We start from the raw sequence: 20,733 nt of genomic DNA on the forward strand, positions 1-20,733 counted from the left end.
AGGTCTTCTGGCTCCTCTGCTTCCCTCCCAGGGTGTCAGCGCCCACCACCTTGTGGCCAGCTGAGCCCTGCCCCTGCCACCCCCCAACCTCACAGCCTGGAACCATCAGGAGGCTGCAGACCCCAGCACCTGTGTCCCTGCATTCGTGTCCTGACAGCTGGGGCCAGAGCAGTCTCCCAGTTGGCTCTCTTCCTGAGAGAAATCTCTGCCCCCCTGTGCCCAAACCTGGCAGCCACCTCTATCTGTCCCCACTCTCTGCCCTCCCTCTGTTATAACAGGTGGCCCTTCCTTAAGGCCGGCTTGAGTCCTGATCCCAGCCCCTCCTCCCTTCTTGAGGACATTGCTCCAGCCATGCTCCCCTGTCAATCCCGCAGCGCTGATTAGACTCCCTCTGCTAGATCACTCTCCTTAGCATTCAAATACGCACAATATTGCCCATCTTAAAAAAATGCTCTCTTGGACTCCTCATGCCTCTCCAGTGACCGCCACATCCCTGCTGTCCTTCACAGCAGCACTCACAGAGGACTTAGCCCATACACTGTCAGCTCCTTCCTCACCTGATCCCTCCTCCACCCACTCCAGTCAGGCTTCTTCTCAATCATTATACGGAAGCCATTCTTGCCAAGGTCCCAGTGACTCCCACCCCACCTATCTCCGGGGTCCTCTCCCTGCACTCTCTGGGTGCTCCAACCTCACGGATGTCCTCTTCTCTCCTTCAGTGGCTTCTCCTCCTCTTCCCGGGGGAGCTCCAGGACTCATCTCTGAACTGCCCTCTCTGTAGGAGCTCCCTTGGTCTGGCACCCATCACCAGTTTTAAATGCCATCCAAGCTCTGATGACACCCACATTTTTCTCTGGAATCCTGATGTCTTCTCTAAGTTCCAGACTCCTCTACTCCCTTCCATCCCAGCACCTCAGAGGCATCTCACACTTCACATATGCAGACCAGTGGTGGATGTGCCACGTGGGGGCACAGGTTTGCGCTGGAGCACCCTGGCCTGGGTGCCACCGGCGGGGGACCCACTTCCAGCCTAGCACACTCTCTCCCACCCCCAAGAACCTACAAACAAAACTCACTTTCCTCCGCCCCCTGCCCAGCCCTGCTCTTCCCAAAGTACAGGAAATGGCACCACCTTAGTCATTCAAGTGAGAAACAGGACGTTCTGGGTCCCCTCTTTCTCCTACAATGCGGTCATCTGCAAGTGCTCGCACCGTAACGCAAATCTTGCCATTCTGTGGAAATCTTGCCTTCACTCCCTGTCCTAGTCCAAGCCTCCTGTCTAAGCTGGACCCCCGCACTGGCCTCACAACAGGCCTCATGGTTCCTCTCCTGCCCTGAAAACAGCAACCTCAGCCTCAGGGTTTCCTTCAAAAAACACAAGCCTGTTGCTACTTTTCCCTTGCTCACAGCCCTGTAACGGCTTCCCATTGAACTCAATATAAAACCATACCCCCAACCTTGGCCATCGCAGCTGTTCATGAACGTCATGACCCCTACCAGCTCCCCAGACTCCCTCCCGACCAGGCTGTCCTCTGGGCACCGGCCTTTCTGCTATACCTTCTGTTCTGCAGATGAGACCACTGAGACCCAGTGGGGAGTGGGAACTGACTACTCCAGTCTCCAAGTTGAAACACTGGGACATTCTCCTATGTAGTTTATATTTAATTTTCGAGAATGTACCATACCATCAGTCACCCAGGAGCCAATGTCTTTATGAAGCCCATTCTCTGGTCATGTCACTCCCCACTCACGTAGGTGCTCCAATGCCTTCCCCATGCTCTTAGGATCAAGGCCAAAAGCTGAACAGGGTCTGCAGGAATAGCTTCCTCTCCAGCTGGAGAAGGGCGGTACCCCCTCGCGGTGGCTGTGGGCAGGCCCACGACTGCGCAGTGGTACCTGTCTCAGGATGAAGGCCACCACGTCCGTGGACTCCCAGTAGCTGGCGTGGAAGAGGTGGGGCAGGGCCACGGTGGGGAAGGCCGTGAGGACATCAGGGCAGTACAGGGCGTAGTCGATCCTCTTGCTTCCCCACCACTTGGCTGTGACTGTGGGTCGGAGAGGAAGGTGAGGGTGTGTGGCCAGCCCAGGGCCTCCCTCGAGGGGCAGTGGGGTCTCCCATTGCCCAGACCAGTGGTGGATGTGTCGCGTGGGGCACAGGTTTGGGCTGGCGCACCCTGGCCTGAAGGAGGCCTGGGGAATGCGCTGCTCTTCCTCTTTCCTTCTCAAAACCCACCCGCCCTCCGCTAAGATGTACCCACCAAGCCTGTGCCCAGGAAGGAGGGCCAGACCCACAGAGACGTCCACAGTCTCACCCAGGGCTGCCGCTCAGTGGCAGTTGCCAGTGGGCTCTGCCTGAAGTCGGGGTGGAGACTATGTCTGGAGGTTCAGGACTTCCTTAATGGTCAGAGGTCAGAGCCCTGCCCAGGTTCAGAGGTCAGGGCTCTGTTTGAGGTCAAAGCTCAGACCCCGTCAGGAATCAGGGGTCACTGCTCTCTTCAAGGTCAGAGCTCTGATTTGAGGCAGGGTCAGCGTTCAGGGCTCTGTCCAGGGTCAGAGGTCAAGGTTCCTCCAAGGTCAGAGCTCAGTCTGGGGCCAGAGTGAGGATGTGGACCGATGCTGGATCTCCACCAGCAGACGCCCGGCTCTCTAAAGGCAGAAGCAGCCCCCAGGACTTCCTTCACCCTCTCCCCACCCAAGGACCTGCCCTCAGCAGCTCTAGCAGTGACCCAGCAACCACCTAGAGGAAGGTTCCCCTCCCCCGAGTCCAGGCAGGGCCCCAAAAGGACCTCACTCACTGCGGGAGGCCCCCATGGGTGCCATGCTGTCCGAGGACTCCGAGCTTTCGCTGTGGGAACTTCCCTCGCTCATCCTCCGTCCTGGGCGCCGGAACCTCAAGGCCTGGCGGGGCGAGGCAGGGGCATCCGGAAGTGGCGGGCTGTCCCGGGAGCCGCCCTCCAGGAAGAGGGGGCTGTGCGTGTGTAGGGCATCAGCTGGAGGGGGAGTTTCAAGGTCAGGCTGAGTCACGTGTCTCCAGCAGAGCTGCCCACTCAGTGCCAGCCCCGTGCTAGGTGGGAGGCTGGGCAGTTGGAAGAGCCAGCCCTGGCCCTGCTCACTTGCCAGCCCAGCAGGCACCTGCCCTTCTCACTGTGCCCACCCCACCAGCCCCCTGAGCCTGAAGGGACCCCGTTGCCACAGCACATCGCCGCATTTACCTCCCTGCAGCTGTGAGTTACGCAGAGTCCCAGCCATCACCTCTGCCCCCAATAAAGCTGCAGAGGGAGCGTCTGGGACATTGCCCCAAAAGCACCAGCTGAGGTCCCAGAAGTGACTCACAGCCATGTCCTCTCTTACCCAACTCCTCCCCTGCGCCACAACGGATGGAGGCTGCCTCTGGAAGGGAATGGGGACTCCTGCCGGAGAGCTAGGATAGCCTCAGGGGAGGGAGGGGAGTCCCCTGACCAAAGAGGGACCCGTGGGGGAGGGGGTTTCCAGCCTAGCCGACCTAGTGAAGCTCCAGGAAGGCAGGGATTTGGAAACAAAGGCTCCATTGAATTAGGGGTGAGGAAGGCATGGTTTTTAATCCTGAATCAGCCCCAAGCACAGCTCCCCCATCCCTGACATAAACCTCTGAGCAGGCTTAGGCTAAACGTCCTCAAGTAGGGCGTGGAGCCAAGGCTCTGATTTCTAAGCTGCTGACTGTCCATTACAGGCCTCCCATCGATGACACGCTCGATCCATGCCCGGGTCACCCCACTTGACCCTGGAGGCCACTGGCTCTTCGCCAAACCACCTGCCCTCACTCCTTCTGTTCTCCCCACCTAGAAGATCTCAGTCCTCATCCTCTAGCTCTTCCCCACCTGTCCAAATGCACCTCCCCTGTCTGGACCCTAATCAAAGGCCACCTCTTCCATCAAGCCCACCAGGATGGCACACTTTCTGCCCTACCCCTCCAGAGTCCAGGCTGGGCACTCACAAATAGCTTGGAGCACGGATCCCTGGACCTGCCATCAGGTCTGAAAGCTCAAGTGTTACACCAGCCCTGGCCACAGGAGTGCATCCGGGAGCCTGTTGGGGGACAGAGCCTGGGTCTCTGAGCCCCAATATGCCTCAGATGGAGCAGGTGCTTAGCACAGGTGGGCGACTCTGAAGACAGGGGAGTCAGCTAACCTTCTGTTCTCACAGCCCCTGCTCAGGTGAGCTCGCTGAGAGCTTGGAGGGGCTGAAGGGGCTGGGGCCCCACCTCCAGCTCAGCACACTCTCTCCCACCCCCAAGAACCTACCAAGGAGGAGGGACTGCCCATCGCCCAGTGGGAACCTCTGGTAGCGAGGCACGCTGACAGGCGGCACCAGGTGGAACTTAGGCTCCAGCAGTGGCTCAAGCCGTGAGGCAGAGGGGTCTGCGCAATGGAAGAAGCTGTAGACCTGGCTGCAGGCAGGACGCACCTGGAAGCCTGGGGTGAGTGGGAAGACAGAAGGAAGCCCCTTTCTAATACCTGCTCCCTGGGCCCTAGGAGGCTCCCTGGAGTGTAGCCTGGAGTAGCCTACTCCCCTCTCAAGAGCCTCCCCGGGCTCCCTGCTCCCCACGGGAACAAAGCCGTTACGTTCAGTTTGTCTCCCCACCCAGGAGTGCAGTGATAGGCACTCAGCACTGCAGCCGTGGTGCACAGCTGCCCTTCCTCAATCAGGCTTGCAGCTTTCCTTTCTCTGTGCCTTTGCTCAAACCATCCCTTCTCCTTGCGGGCCTTCCCTCCACCATTTCCATGGGGCAACTCCTTTAGATTCTTCCGGTTTTCACTCAGTTACCACCTGACCTAGGAAGCCAACCCAGGTTCCTTCAGGAAGGTCAGCTGCCCCTTCCGCAGGCCTCACAGCTGTAAACACTCCATTCCCAGGCCTGCTGCTGCGGAGTTCCAGGTTTGCCAGAGTTGGTGGAACACGTCTCTCGCTGACCAGCAGGTGTCTCCACTGAGGCCTCCACCTCATCGGCGGGCCTCCCTGTCCTTCTAGAACAGGGACTGGACCCTTTAGCATCCCGGAAGCCCTAGGGTTCACTAGTGACATTGAGGGCAACCATGGAGTTCTGCCTCCGCGCCTCCATTTCTACCAGAACCCTTCCCACTTTATCTGTTCCATATCGTAGTTCAGCAGTAAACTCTGGCCAAAAGCATGGATCTGTGGATACCCAAGGTGCCCTGCAGCCTCAGACGGTCTGTGCTTCAGTCCTTAAGAGTCACGGCTACCCTCCCCACCCCCATGCCCGCTGGTGCCAATCACCTGGTGTGTACATTTTTAGAGGAGCAGGAAAAGGCATTCAAGGTTGCAGGTATTAGCTTAGCCGGGCGCGGTGGCTCACGCCTGTAATCCCAGCAATTTGGGAGGCCGAGGCGGGCGGATCTCTTGAGTTCAGGAGTTCGAGACCAGCCTGGCCAACATGGTGAAACTCCATCTCTACCAAAAATACAAAAATTAGCCAGGCGTCATGGTGGGCGCCTGTAATCCCAGCTACTAAGGAGGCTGAGGCAGGAAAATTGCTTTAACCCAGGAGGCAGAGGTTGCAGTGAGCTGAGATCGCGCCACTGCACTCCAGCCTGGGCGATAGAGTGAGACTCCGTCTCAAAAAAAAAAAAAAAAAAAAAAAAGGTTGCAGGTATTGTGTAGAGCAAAGGCACTTGCGGTGGTCCTGGGGCTATGCGGGGGTGGGTGGTGAGACCAACCTGGCAGTCGTGTCTGTCTCAGTACAGGAGAAGGAGAGGGTGGGAGGCAAGAGGGTGAATATTCTGTCTTCTCTTCCCCATAGGGTATGACCACCGGACAATGGGGCCACAAAGAGCCAGGGGCACTTGATATGGAGAGTGAAATCCATCTGAAGCTGCCTCACCTTCGTCCTGTGGTCCTGTGGCGGGAGGGAAGCGGCTCCTCTCTCCCTCCACCCTCTCTCCTCTCTTTCTACCTATCCCAACTCTGTGACCCTCCTGTCCCCATCCCCGACTCCACTCCCCTCATTCCGAGGCCCTGACACGGTGGCCCTAGTGACACACGGGCCCCTCAGGCCCCCGCCCACACCATCCCTACCGTCCAGCCCAGGCAGCACCGTCCTCCGCATGGCCAGGACCAGGCCCAGTGGCGAGCCAAAGAGGAAGAAGTCGGACACATCGAAGTCAAAGCGGCCCAGGCTGACCTCGGGGAGCTGTGGCCCTGCTGCCGCCGGGGTCTCAGACTCATCCTTTAGCACGCTGGAGTGGATGCTGTGGAGGGAGGAGGATGCAGGGCAGGGCAGGTCAGGGAAGGACCGAGAATGCGGGAGTGTTCACTCAGCAGCACAGCCTGAATTCTGAGCACAGAGTGCCCAACCCTCCATCTCTGGGACGGGGCTGAGAGTCCACCTACTGCACACCACCTACAGTCAGCACTGGCCACCAAGGCCTGGCTGATATTTGACTAGAAAAGGAATCAACAAACTTTTTCTGCAAAGGGCCAGAGTCAGTATTTCAGACTTCGTGAACTGTGTGGTCTCCATTGCATCTAGTTAACTCTGCCGTTGCAGCACGAACGCGCCCATGGACAGTGATTAAATATGCATGGCTTGGATCCAATAAAATGTTACTTACAGAAACAGGATGAGCACCTGGGGCGCCCGAGCATCCTACACACCGGCAGGCCTGCCTCATCACGCTGGCTTTGTGATGGCCACGCTGAGGATTCCTGCACTGTGTATCAGACAAGCCCAGCCTGCCCAGCACCCAGCTGGCTAACGTCAGTTCTGTTCTGCTGGCATCAGGGCTTTCATCCTAACTCCCGTTCCAGGCAACCCGCAGACACAGATGCAAACAGCTTGGTCTCCCCACCCCCAGCCCCAGCCCACAGATGAAGTAGAGCTTAAGGAGAAAAATGTGAGACACACAGAATTCCAACCATTTCCAACCCAGGTGCCCACTGCCGCGGGAAGAATCCGAGTTACGTTCAGCCACAGACCCAGAGTAGGGCGCTGAGAATCAGAAGGAAACCTGGGCACCTTCCTTACCTTCCAGCCAGCATTAGCTACAGCTTGAAGTGAATCGATTAACTGAATGCAAAGCAACTAAACTACTTGAGTTAGAGGAGAACAAACTTTAGAAAGAGCCATTGAAATCGTGGGGACAAGGGCCCTACCCTTGGGAGTGAGCGAGTCGGCAAAGTTGAATCCTCAGTCCCCACACTCCCTCCTGCCTCTCGCAGTGTGAGCATCTCACAGTGAGACGATGACTCTGATGTTTAACAATACATATTTCATGTACAGCGTGGTCCCTAAACACACGCCAACTACTTAATTGCCAGAGAAACCACCATCTGTCCCTGCACCAGAGGGGAAAGCTGGCTGTGTCAGACCAGCTCCTGGAAGCCTCCAACTTCTCGTCACTCTCCCAATTTGGGGCTCTCCTAAAGGATTTTTCAAGGATGAACCAGGAATGTTGAGATTTTTTTTCACCTTGCAAGTCTCACTAGAAGGTAGCTGCTTTTCTGAAGGATCATCTGTCAGCAAGGCTTTAAACATTCAGAGATTTCAATGGGCAGAGCCTTTGACCTAGTAACTCTTCCTCCAGGAGTCCATCCAAATATAATCACCCTAATATACACGCTAATGTTTATGCACAAAAATGTTCACTGTGGGGCTATTTATACTGCTAAGGAATTGGAAATAGCCAAAATGCCTAATTATAGGGATTAAGTAAACTGATCTCCATTCACTCGATATTATATTGCCATTAAGAATATTTATCAAGTATTTTTAATTATATCAGGAAAAGATCACAATGTAAAGGGTTTTTTGTTTTTTTTTTTTTAAGTAAAACGATCTTAAAAGCACGTAGAAGGAAATAGTCTCAATGTTAACAGTGAGACGATTGGCTTCCTCTGGGTGGTGAGATGATATATTTTCCAAGTGTTGTAATGACCTCAAGGTACCACTTGGGTAAGGAGGAAGGAGAAAGAAAGGAAGAAGAGCGCCGAGGCGCAAAGGAAAAAGAAAGAGGCTTTCCTTCCAATTGGGGTCCAAGTTCAATTAATTTGTAAGCTGAATTAATGTGCAGATAATGTGTTTAGCCCATCATGTCTCTTCTAGAAAGGTAAAGGGTAGGCAGTTCTGTAGAGGAAACTGCCTGGCCCACAAACAAAAGTGTGTTGGATTAGAAAGCACTGAACGTGGGATAGGGAGACCAGAATGACGATCCCAGCTCTTCCCTTACTGGCCGCGTGACCCCTACTTGGCCCTCTCTTTCCCTGTGAGAAATAACAACGCACACCTAGGGTGACTCACAAAAAATAGTCACAGCCGTTATTCCACCAGGTTCTTAAAACCATGCAGTGAAGCAGGCTGGGCAGCATTTATCTTTTTGCAGAAGAAAAGCCGAGGCTCAGAAAAAAACGACTGTTCCCAGTCTCTCTGCAAGTCCGAGCAAGGCAGGGACAGGGACCAGGTTCCAGAGTCTCAGTACAGGGCTGATGGCAAGTAGCCTCGGTCCCTCAGTGCAGGGCCGACGACGAGTGGCCTCGGTCCCTCAGTGCAGGGCAGATGGCCAGTGGCCTCGGTCCCTCAGTGCAGGGCCGACGGCGAGTGGCCTTGGTCCCTCAGTGCAGGGCGGATGGCCAGTGGCCTCGGTCCCTCAGTGCAGGGCGGATGGCCAGTGGCCTCGGTCCCAGCATTTCAATGCTTATCTATGGGCCCCCACGGAAGGGCCTGGGACATATGACTGGTCCCAGCCCTCCCAGTTGACTCTGAGCCAAGGTCTTCTTGCTTCTTGGTGCTTTGACAGAATGCAAGCAGGGGACAGGGAGGGGCTACCTTGAGAGGAAGGCATGATGCTGGGTGATGGCCTGGCAGTCATAGGTGGAGGAGTCGCTCTGTTTCCGTGGCAACGGCCTCTTGGGCTCCTCATCCTCCAACCCACTGGAGATGTCAATGTTGCTTTTGCTGAGACGCTTGCTGCTGGCCAGGCTGCAATCTTCCTCCACCGCAACTGGGGTGTCCTTTGGGACCGAACAGGGGACAGGAGAAAAAAGGACTGTTGTCACGGGAGACTCTGGGGCCCTGTCTCCTCCCCTCAAGCACAAACCAACCCCTTCATCCTAAGATGTGAGGTGCTACCCTTCTTCCAAAAGACACAGGAAGCCACGTCATAATCATGGTAGGATTTTAGGCATAGGCTCTCTCCCGCATCCACAGGATTGACATTCCTGCTGGGACGCTGGACGGCTGTCGAAGGAGCCAAATCCAGCTCTCCGGGCTTCAGTTTCCACACCTGTCATAATAATCCTCTGCTACTCTTATGGGATTAGGAATACACTTCTTCTTTTTCTTTTTTTTTTTTTCTTTTTTGAAACAGTCTCCCTCTGTCACCCAGGCTGGAGTACAGTGGTACGATCTTGGCTCACTGCAAACTCCGCCTCCTGGGTTTAAGTGATTCTCGTGCCTCAGCCTCCCGAGTAGCTGGGATTACAGGCGCGCACCACCATGCCCGGCTAATTTTTGTATTTAGTAGAGACGGGATTTCACCATGTTGGCCAGGCTAGTCTCAAACTCCTGACCTCAAGTGATCTGCCCAACTCGGCCTCCCAAAGTGCTGGGATTACAGGCATGAGCCACTGCGCCCAGCCGGATTATGATACACTTCTTTGTAACCTGGATGTCATGATGCCAACGTGAAGAACCAGCACTGTCTCCCTGAGGGGCGGGCCCTACCTCTGTGGGCACAGCCCTCCCGCAGTCTTGCCCCCCAGCCGTACCTGGGTGCTGCTGATGCTCCCCTTCCGGCTGCTGCTGGCAGGGCTGTCCCCTGAGGGCCCTGCACTGTAGCAGATGGCATCGAAGGCCAGGAGGCCCCCTACACAGTCCCCGATGAGACATACCTAGAAGAGATGCAGCTGGGACTGCAGGCCTGCCCATTGCTGACCCCTCACCCCACACCCGGCCAGAGCAGTGCTGCCTCCTCACAGGAGAATGAGAACTCGTTCTTGGGAGGCATTGAGAGAGTCCAATTGGGAAACAGTGTGCAAACTGGGGGATCAGGGTTGACGTCGGCCCAGGTCAGCCCAAGGACGGGGAGAAGGCTATTCTCAGGGGTCAGACTTGGGCTGGAGAGCAGCATGGGCTCAGAATCAGAACTCAGACTGTTGGCCTCCGTTTTTCCATCTGTAAAATGAGGGCAAACTCAGAGATCTCAAAAGCCGACTTTGAGCTCAGAGGCTGATTCGAGAACAGCCTGGCCTTGTTCTTTTCAGTAGATTCCAGCCTCTCTCCCAGGCAGGGGCCGGAACGGGGCAGGGGAGAGGAGGGGAGGGCGGGCTGTCCTACCTGCCCACTGAAGCCGATCCCATCGGAGGACTTCAGGAACTCTCTGTAGACCTGGTTGGCTCGCTCGATGACGGTGGCGACAGCGTCCTGGTACTGCGGGGAGGAGATGGCCAACAGGGGAAGGGCGGCCAGAGGGACGTGGTCCTGGCTGCTGCTGAGGCAGCCCTCATCGTGGCTGTAGGGGTTCAGGCTGCAGACAGGGGGCCCAAGGTGAGCCCAGCCAGGATCGGGCAGGTTGGCAGGTTTGGGGCTGAGAATCAGGCAGAAGAGAGCGCATACTGGCCCGGAATTGGGCTCCCGGGACCCTTCAGGAAGACCCAGGCGGGAGCCTGGTGACACAGAACACAGGCAGTGTGGGGAGGAGAGGGGAAGAGGATTGAAGCCTACACTGACTACCTGTGTGTCCTTCCTGTGTTGGCCATGGGTGTGGGTCCTGGGGTCCCTGTGACTGTGGTCTCTATTGCCCTCTTCTGCATGGCCCCAAAGGATACCCCAATCATAGAGGAAGAAGTCAGCTGAGGAGTCAGCTAGTGTGGAACATATCATCATGGCAGACTTCCTGGAGGAGGTGGGGCTTGAACTAGGCCTCACGGAAGGCTTTGAAGAAGCTGGGAAAGGAGGAGACAGGGCATGCCAGGCTTGGGGTTCACATGTTGGCCACAGCTTGGAGCTGGGCACACGGCTACAGACATGATGTGTTCACTGTGTCACTGGGAGAAGATCAGAGCTTTCATTAGCTTTGCAGAAAGTTCTGTGACCCCAGAGGGGGCTGAGAGCCTGCCCAACAGTGTCCAGTCAGCAGATTGTCCAGACTTTGCATTGGTGCCCTCAACTCCCTACCTTCCCACTAGGAAATGCCTCCCTCTCTGGGCAGCTCAGACTCACTTGAGACCAGTGCCTCCGAGTCACCTGCCCCTGCCTCTGCCCCAACCTCTGCTTCTGTTCCCTGGGGCTTCCGACCCAGGTGCATTGTCGGACCTGGCTGGTTAGGAAGGACCATAGCGGGAGGCTGGGAACTCTCCACCCCTGTCCAGAGCCTGCCCTTCCCCCTTAGCCCAAGCTCAGGCTGATGGAGCCCAATGCAGATCCCACTGGCACTCGACAGAATCTGGGGCAGGTGACAGGGCTCGAGCACTCTCAGCAGGTGGCAGAGTCCTCGTGGTGTACAAGGTTGGCCCTGTCAGCCATTCCTCATCTCCAAAGAACACAAATTAGAGGAAACAGGCCTCGATTGCAGCGGAGAGATTTTAATTAGCTGAGAAAGAGCTCCCTCCCAGCCGTGATTACGGGGTGATGAATGGCCCTGGCAAGGAGCTGCCTGGGGGAGAACTAAGCTCCCTCCTGCCGGCCCATGAATGGCTGGGCCATCCGTCTTCCTGGAGATAGAGGTGACCCAGCTCTGGAGGTCAGATGTCCTGGGGACAGGTAGAGGGGTTCCTGAGATGGATGATGAACTTGCACAGTGAAGTCCTGGACTGGCAGAGTGACAAGGGAACATGCTATGCCACCAGCTAGGCAGTGAGCAGGTGTCAGAGATGCAGATTCCGGGGCACCTCCCTCCTGAATCAGCCACCGCCCGGGGGAGGCCTGGACATCTCGCAGTTTAACAAGAATCACACCAGGGATTTGGGCAATTAGCCAGGTTGCGGAATTACGGACCTAATCTCCTTCCTTCCTTCCAACTCTGATGGAGATCTGCCCGCAATTCCTGGTGGTGTCCAAGGAATGCAGATAAATCAGAGTCTCTGACTTTCCCCCTATCCAGAGGGGGAAAAGGAAGGCCCAGGGAAGGGAAGGGGCTTGCCCATGCTCTCTCCCAACCAGCTGGAAGCTCCAGGGCAGGGGACTCTGGCCCTCCCCGCACGGAGCCCTCCTCAGAGCCACATCTGACTGAGAACAGTGGCTCCCATTCTCCTGGGGAATTGGGGGTGCGGTGTGCCCCACACACTTGGCACCCTGCTAGGGGCCTCTTCCCACCTTCCCCAGCTCCGGAGCCCCAGGGTATGAGGGCCCTGCCTGAGGGCTGGGCTCTGCAGCGGCCCCAAGTCTCTGGCAGGGTCCTGTGAGGGGGAGAGGCAGAATGGAGGTGCAGAGGCCTCCCTCCTGCCCCCGACTGAAAGTTCCCAGCTGCCAGCCCCAGCGATCTGCCAAATACCTACAGGATTTGGGCCCTGCAGGCATTTGGGTCATTTTTTACACATATGACTGCTGAGAATCTAGGTATCCACTCGGCCCCAGGCACTTACTTTTAGCTAGTTCAACAGGACAGGTAGGCGGGGAGCACTACAGTCCTCAGGGCCTAGAGCAGCGGGTGGAGCTCCCAGAGGCCCCACACCCTGGAGGTCCCCTCAGTTTGTCCCCCACAGGTACCAGAGCCCACAGTGGGCAAGGATATGCCAGCGTCAGCAGTGAGCAAGCTACCCGGCGCTCAGCCAGCCCTTCTGTGCACACATCCTTCCCTCCTTTCTCCCCACCAGCTGGGTTCCCTACTGCGAGCTGGAAGTCTCCCTCCCCAGCCCACTCTCCACCTGCAGAGAGAGCCCCTCTTCCAGCCAGGAGGAAGATGATGTGAGTGACAGCTAGCATCCCCGAGGCTGGCATCCCCATGGTTAGCATCTCCGAGGCTGGCATCCGCATGGCTAGTATCCCTGAGGCTAGCATCGCATCTCCAAGGCTGGCATCCCCATGGCTAGATCCCCACAGCTAGTATCTCCAAGGCTGGCATCCCCATCGCTGGATCTCTAAGGCTGGCATCCCTATGGCTAGTATCCCCAAGCTTGGCATCCCCATAGCTAGTATCCCCGAGGCTAGTATCCCTATGGCTAGATCCCCACAGCTGGCATCACCAAGGCTGGCATCCCCAAGGTTAGCATCCCCAAGGCTGGCATCCCCAAGGTTAGCATCCCCAAGGCTGGCATCCCCATAGCTAGTATCCCCAAGGCTAGTATCCCCATGGCTGGATCCCCACAGCAGGCATCCCTAAGGCTGGCATCCCCATGGCTAGTATTCCCAAGACTAGTATCCCCAAGGCTGGCATCCCCATGGCTGGATCTCTAAGGCTGGCATCCCTATGGCTAGTATCCCCAAGCTTGGTATCCCCATAGCTAGTATTCCCGAGGCTAGTATCCCCATGGCTGGATCCCCACAGCTGGCATCCCTAAGGCTGGCATCCCCAAGGCTGGCATCCTCAAGGCTAGTATCCCCGAGGCTAGTATCCCCATGGCTGGATCCCCACAGCTGGCATCCCTAAGGTTGGCATCCCCAAGGCTGGCATCCCCAAGACTGGCATCCCTATGCACTTTCTATGTTTTGGACACTGTGTTGAGTGCTTCACACACATTAGCACACAGACTCTTCACAGCCACCCTGAGAGGTTATTTACTAAGGCTACCTTCATTGTATAGATTAGGAAACTGAGATAAGGAGAGGTTCAACACGTTCCCCTGATCACACAGCCAGGATTCAGATCCATGCGGCCTGAGAGCCCACACACTTAGCCATGGTATGCAAACCCAAAAGTCACTGCTCCAGGAAGTCCTCTCTGGCCTTTCTCGGAGAGCCCACAGTGCCCTGTTCCTCCTCCATCACAGCACTGTGATATCATGAGGTAGACAGATAGATCAGATAGATAGATAGATAGATAGATAGATAGATAGACAGACAGACAGACAGAGATAATGGATGGATGGATAGATGGATGGATAGAGTGATGAGGATGGACGGATAGATGGATGGATGGATGGATGGATGGATGAATACCTAGATAAATAGAAAGAGAGAGAGAGAGAGAGAATAGATAGATAGGTTTGTCCAAAGTTCCTGGCTCCCGTAGCCATTGTTATAATGTTGGGGCATTTAGGCCTTGGAAAACAGAATCACTCTCTCTCTGTCTCTCTCTCTGACATTCTCCTGCCCTCCTTTAATTCTCTCCCCAGGCAGGAACTTTCCCCCACCTTTCTGTCTTGGAGCTGGCTGTGAAGAAATTCTCTGACCTCCCTTGTTGGATTGAGGTCAGGAGACCCTCGTTTCAGGAGGGGTCCTGCCCCATACTGAGGAGGAAGGAATGCTGTGGAGAGGCCAAGAAGCATCTGAGCAGACAGGCCCTGCGGGGTTTCCCCACTCGGTCTGAATGTCAGACCCTTTTTGTCCAACCACATATCTACGTTGTCAGTCATGCCTGGCCAGTGACACCTCCATTCAAGAGACAAAAGGACAGGAGAGCTTCCAGAGAGCTGAACGTGTGGAGGTTTCTAGAGGCCGGCACACCTAGGGAAGCTCCACGTCCCTTCTCCCATACCTCACCTTATGCCTCTCTTCATCTGTATCCTTTATAATAAACCAGTAAATGTGATTCAGCATTTTCCTGAGTTCTGTGAGCCCATCTAGCAATTAATTGAACCCGGTGACAGGGTTGCGAGAACCCCAGCTGGAAGCTGTGCTGTCAGCAGTGCAGGTAAAACAAACTGGGGCACGGTATCGGTGTCGGAAGTTTGGGGCAGTCTTGTGGGACCAAGCTCTCACCCCGTGGATCTGATGCTATCTGCAGGTAGACAGTGGCGGAATTGAATTGGAGGGCACCCAGCTGGTGCCCACAGCAGAACTGACTGCTTGGTATACACGGAAACAGTCCCTCACATGTGGCCCCGGAAGTCTCCTGTGTGGACTGTTACGGTGTGAGAGCAAAGGAGAAACACCATTCGTGTTTTTCAGATTCCTACTTGGCTGCGACTGTGTGGCCGAGTTTGACTCCTGTCTCCATGGGCTGGGCAACCCTGGGGGAAACTGCTCAACCTCTCGACACTCAGTGTCTTTATCTGGGCCAAACAGAGCAGGCTTGTTGAACACAGGAAGTGGCTCAAGATTTCACAGGACCCCGGCACACCCAGGCCCAGGCGGAGGACTCTTCCCAACACCTTCCACCAGGGATGCTTGTGTTTCATCAGGATCTGACATCCTGGAGAGTCCCTGCAGGTACCCACCGGCCCATGGGGTCCATGTTGTGGGGGAAACCCCTCCACGTAGTCCCCCCACTAACCCCAACCAGTCCAAACAAGCAGAAATGGACTCACTGAGAGACGAGCGAGAAAGCCTCAGAGCAGATGGCAGGACAGGGGACGAACTTGATGAGGATGTGGCCCAGGGCAGCAGGGAAGTGGGCTCGTGTGACCTTCTCCAGCACGGAGCTGAAGGTGTGGATGTCGGCTGCCTTGCAGGACGGGTCCCCGGCACCCGTGTCCAGGATGTTTCCCCCGTGCAGGACCAGCAGGAGGACATGCGTCTTGCAGGAGCGCTGCGGGCAGCCTTCCTGAGAGCCAAGGCGGTTGGGATACAGAAAGAGAAAGGCGGCTGGGGTAGGGGGAGGCACACAGGGACACACACACACAGGGACACACACAGGGACACACACGCACATGCTCACACACACGGGGAGACTGAGGCCAGAGAAGCAGGCACTATGTCCAGCCTGTCTTTTTTTTTTTTTTTTTTTGAGACAGAGTCTCGCTCTGTCGCCCAGGCTGGAGTGCAGTGGCGCAATCTCGGCTCACTGCAAGCTCCGCCTCCCGGGTTCACGCCATTCTCCTGCCTCAGCCTCCCGAGTAGCTGGGACTACAGGCGCCCGCCCCTGCGCCCGGCTAATTTTTTGTATTTTTAGTAGAGACGGGGTTTCACCATGGTCTCGATCTCCTGACCTTGTGATCCGCCCACCTCGGCCTACCAAAGTGCTGGGATTACAGGCGTGAGCCACCACGCCCGGCCGTCCAGCCTGTCTTAACTGCAATCTGAGGAGTAGTCTCAGCTCGAATACCCCCCGCTGTGTGACAGAACCTCGGGGGCACTCAGAGTGAGGGAAGGACACGGGCTGCCAGGAGGGATGGCAGGGCAGGAAGAGTCCCAAGAGACGCTTCCTGTTCATACGGGAACCCAAAGCCCAGGGAAGGACACGGACCCACCCAGGGTCACACAGCAAGTCAGATGAAGAGCTGGAAGAAAATGAGGCCGCTTATTATCCAAGGGCCGTTCCTAAAATCCCGGCCTCCGAGGCGGGCCCAGACGCCCTCCGAAACCCAGCCCACCTCGCTGTCTTCGTGGATCTCGATGCTTCCCTGGGCCGGGAACCTCTGTCTTCTCAAGGAAACCCGGTACAGTTCTCCTGCAGAGGGAAAGGAGAGCTCAGCATCCTCAGGTGATCAGACACTCCCTGGGCCCAGCTGGCTCTAAAGGTGAGGCCTTGGCTTACATCATAGGTGAGCTCAAGTTAGTTAGAGTCTGGAGCTAGGAAGAGTCACCCCATCCAGGCCCTGCCTCTGAGACCCACACAACATGAAGCCCTTTCTCCTCACAAGGAAAGGGAGGGTGGCAGAGTGAGGCCGTCGCGGATGGTGCTCCTGAAAGGAGGGGCTTCCTCGAAAGGAGCCAGCCTGCGTTTCTCCACCACAGACAGCAGCAAGGCTGAGTGCCGCCCGGCGACTTCCACTGCCAGTTACTGACGGCGATTTGAGCCAAGCCTCCCGCTGAGAACAACTCGAATTGCTGGTGTGATGGCAAATTGTATGCACCCTCTCTTGACGGGGCTGAGAGGTGCCCAGAGAGCTGGTAGAACACACTCTCTGGGTCTATCTGTGAGGTGTTTGGGGAAGAGGTTGGCATTTGAAGCAGTGAACGAAGGTGATCTGCCCTGCCAAGGCGGGTGGGCACCGTGCAGTCCGTGAGGGTCTGAGTAGAACAAAGAGGTGCAGGGAGGGAGGATTCACTCTTCTCAAGCTCCAGATTTCCATCTCCTGCCTCACACATCAGCACATCCACTTCTCTGGCCTTGGGACTTGAACTGGGATTCATGCCATTGTCTCGCCTGGTTCTCCGGCCTTTGGGCTTAGGCTGGAACTATACCACAGGCTTTCCTGAGCCTCCCAACTTCCAGACAGCAGATCAGGGAACCTCTCAGCCTCCATCATCACAAGAGACAGTCCCTCACAATAAGTCTCTTTTTTCTTTTTCTTTCTTTCTTTCTTTCTTTTTTTTTTTTTTTTTTTTTTGACGGAGGTTCACTCTTGTTGCCCAGGCTGGAGTGCAATGGTGCAATCTCAGGTCACCGCAACCTCCGCCTCCCAGGTTCAAGCGATTCTCCTGCCTCAGCCTCCCGAGTAGCTGGGATTACATGTATGCGCACCACACCTGGCTAATTTTGTATTTTTAGAAGAGACGGGGTTTCTCCATGTTGGTCAGGCTGGTCTCAAACTCCTGACCTCAAGTGATCTGCCCGCCTCGGCCTCCCAAAAGGCTGGGATTACAGGCACGAGCCACCATGCCTAGCCAATAAGTCTCTTTTTATACATCTGTGTATATATCCTTTCAGTCGGTTTCTCTAGAGAACCCTAATACAGCTGGATAAATACTTTCAAAATGTGTGTGTGTGTGTGTGTGTGTGTGTGTGTATATATATATTTGAAGTTATCAGAGAGATAATAGAGCCTTGAATTACGGGACCACTTTCTAGGGAAGGCAGACTCCCAGAGAGGTAAGGTCAGCATTTGAAACCCTCTTGGTATCCCCCATGAGCTTTAGGGTAAAGCTGGCCTTTGCCAGAAATCTCTCCTTGCTCCTCTCAGCAGCCTGGGCTCAACACCTCCTCCTTCAGGAAGTCCTTCTTCGCTCCCAGCCCTCCCTGAGCTCTCATTTCCCTCACACAGAATTCAGTAAACCACAGCCATGGACCAAATCTGCCCCACTGCCTGTTTTTTGTAAATAAAGTTTTATTGGAACACACTCAGGCTCCTTCATTGACAGATTGTCTATGGCAGGCGGCTTTTGTGCCATAGGAGCGGAGCAGTCACAGCAGACACCTTACAGCTTACAAAGCTGGAAATATTTATTATCTGGCCCTTTCCAGAAACGCTTGTCAACCCCTGATCTAACACCTACGCCCCTGAATGTCATGACATTGGACTCCTGGGTGGAGACACTTCAAAGCATCCAACGGCCACCCCCGAGCCCCCACCCAAATGATACCTGCCGCTCTGAGGACTCCTTCCTGCCTCCAGGCTGCCTTCAGCTCCTCTCCTTCCTCTCCCGTGAGATGGATGCTACCTCCCGTGTGTGGCTAAAACCTACAGCCAAGCTGAACCACCTGTTTGTCTTCAGGGAGGAGGAACTGGCTCATCTCTCTCTTAAAGTCGCAGGTTCTAGATAAAGATGGTCCTTGCCTTCTTCACACCCCCCGCACCCCCACCACAGCCTGCTGCTCCCCTCTAGGAGTCACGTCTGGGGAGGGTACTTCCGGGGGCTTTGTGGGCAACGCTAGGCACCCTGTCAACATCCCCTCACCACAACCAGCCCCAGGGGAGGGTACCTCTACAAGGAACTGCACATGAGAAGCTTTTCTCAGCAGGGAAGAGCATTTCTGAAATATCCAGTCCTCCCAGACACAATCCCAGTCAAAGGGTAACTGCTTTATGAGCTCCGAGCTGCCCACACAGACAGGAAATTGTTTCCTAAATGCAGGAGGAGGGAAAACCCATCCTGGGGCCCGGCTGTGCCCAGCACTTCCTAGTTCTTCCCACTGGCTCAGCTCTCCTGCCTAATTTCTAACTTACTAAAGACATTGCCCTGGGCTTGGCTAGAGGAGACCCAGGCTCTCCCCTCAGGACAGGATGATAACACAAGACAACAGTAATGGCTCAGCTTTATTAAGCACTTATTATGTCCTGGGCGCTATGTGCTTTACATGATTCATCCTGTCTGGTCCCCGCAATTTCTCTCTGAGTCTGAATGGTCTTGTAATTAGCCCCATTTTACAGATGAGCAAACCGAGACTCAACCTACGTCACCTGCCCCAAGTACCTTAAAGGTTCAAGCCCAGGTCTGCCGCTGCCAGGCCCGTTTCCACCCCATGAACTAGCACCAGGAGGGAGATGGTCTGAGTGTGGCTTCCCTGAAACAAAGCGCTCATGCTTCATGGTGTGTGCAGCTGTGTGTGCGACTCTGGGGCAGGCTGTGAGTCAAGAAGAACAAGGAGTGACGGCAGGGCTGAGGTTGGCTCTAGGGCTGGGAGGAGCGTGGTTAAAGCCAGGGACCCTGGATCACATCTGAGTTCACCTGAGTTCACATCTTGGCTTTTATCAGCTGTGTGACCTGTGCCTCAGTTTCTTCATCTGGAATATGGGGATAATAAAAGCAGCTACCCCATGGGGTGGTGGTGAGGATAGATGAGTTCGTATGCATAAAGGGCTTAGAGCAGGGTGCGGAACACAGGAAGTGTCACATGGGTTAGCTGCTATTGTTATTATTATCACTATCCAGGGGACATCCAGGGCACAGAGCCAGGGCCACAGCTGACAAGATGGGCTGCTGGGGACATTGCCGCCTCCACACTTGCCTTCCCTTGTGCCAAGTCCCTCCCTGAGCCCTGGCAGGCTCCTCGGCCTTGCTGGGCTGGGTGCCTGTTTGCAGTGTGATTACAGGATTAAATGCTGTGATTGCCACAAATTACTATGGCAAGGCTATAAATACATTGCAGGGAAGACATGAGGGTCCTGCTGTCTCCTGGGCACGATGCCCTCTGTTAGGTGGGGGCTGGACCCTGCACCCTCACCCATTACAAAAGCCAAGGAGCGCCTACATCTTTGATCTGTCTGGAGCCAGCCCCCTCGGGACCCATGTGATGCTCTGGGCATCAAATCGATGGATGACTGCTGCATCCTGGCCACCAACGATGTTGAGGCCATGCCTGGTTCCGTGGGGATGGGAGCCACAGGCCAGAGACTGGGCAGGATTATCCTCAGTATCCCTCACTCCTCCCTAGCAGGAGGGAAGAGTCTCGCCTCCTACGCTGTTTGGGGACAGAGCCTTGCTTCCTTTCCATGCACAAAAGCCAGGAATGCTTTGCTCTGGGAGATGGAGGAAGGGAGATCTAGCCTGCCAGATTTAGATTCTGGCCCCTTGAGAGGTGACTAACAGGACCAGAGCTTCCCCACAGAAAGGCACATCCCCCATCTTCGTCTTAGCAGAGGCCCCTGTAGACAAGCAGGGGCAGCCGTAGGCCACCTTCCCTGTACCTTCCCCACAGGTCTCTGCTCTTCTAAAAGCCAGATATTCCTACCATGATGATTGCGGCCATTGGCTCTGACTCACCCCTAAGACATAACCCTTTCACTCGTCCTTGCCTTTGCTCATGTGAGCCCTCTGCCTGCCTGTAAGCCCTTCCTGCCTTTGCAGACTGGCAAACTTCTACTCATCCTGCAAAACCCTGCTCAATTGCTGTCACCTCCAGAAAGCCATCTTTGATCTATCTAGGCAAAGATGGTTATCCCACAGTAGGTGGCGCTGGTGCTGGCTCACTTGTCTATTTCCCCATCAGACTGTAGGCCCCTTGAGAATAGAGTTCATCAGCTTTCAGGGCCTAGGATGGC

At 55.5% G+C, this 20,733-nt stretch overlaps 1 protein-coding gene across 1 annotated transcript in view; it reads right to left on the reverse strand.

Annotated features, from left to right (window-relative positions):
• Nucleotides 1–20,733, reverse strand: part of LOC105472870 (PITPNM family member 3) — a 104,009-nt gene that overhangs the window by 13,607 nt on the left and 69,669 nt on the right. The window contains 9 exon segments of the mRNA XM_011726437.2: nucleotides 1,897–2,045; nucleotides 2,796–2,990; nucleotides 4,281–4,451; nucleotides 6,073–6,245; nucleotides 8,819–9,003; nucleotides 9,760–9,882; nucleotides 10,328–10,517; nucleotides 15,397–15,632; nucleotides 16,402–16,478. Coding sequence (XP_011724739.2) covers nucleotides 1,897–2,045; nucleotides 2,796–2,990; nucleotides 4,281–4,451; nucleotides 6,073–6,245; nucleotides 8,819–9,003; nucleotides 9,760–9,882; nucleotides 10,328–10,517; nucleotides 15,397–15,632; nucleotides 16,402–16,478 — 1,499 coding nt within the window.

Source organism: Macaca nemestrina, chromosome 17 (assembly GCF_043159975.1).
Source record: "Macaca nemestrina isolate mMacNem1 chromosome 17, mMacNem.hap1, whole genome shotgun sequence".
Lineage (NCBI taxonomy): Eukaryota > Metazoa > Chordata > Mammalia > Primates > Cercopithecidae > Macaca > Macaca nemestrina.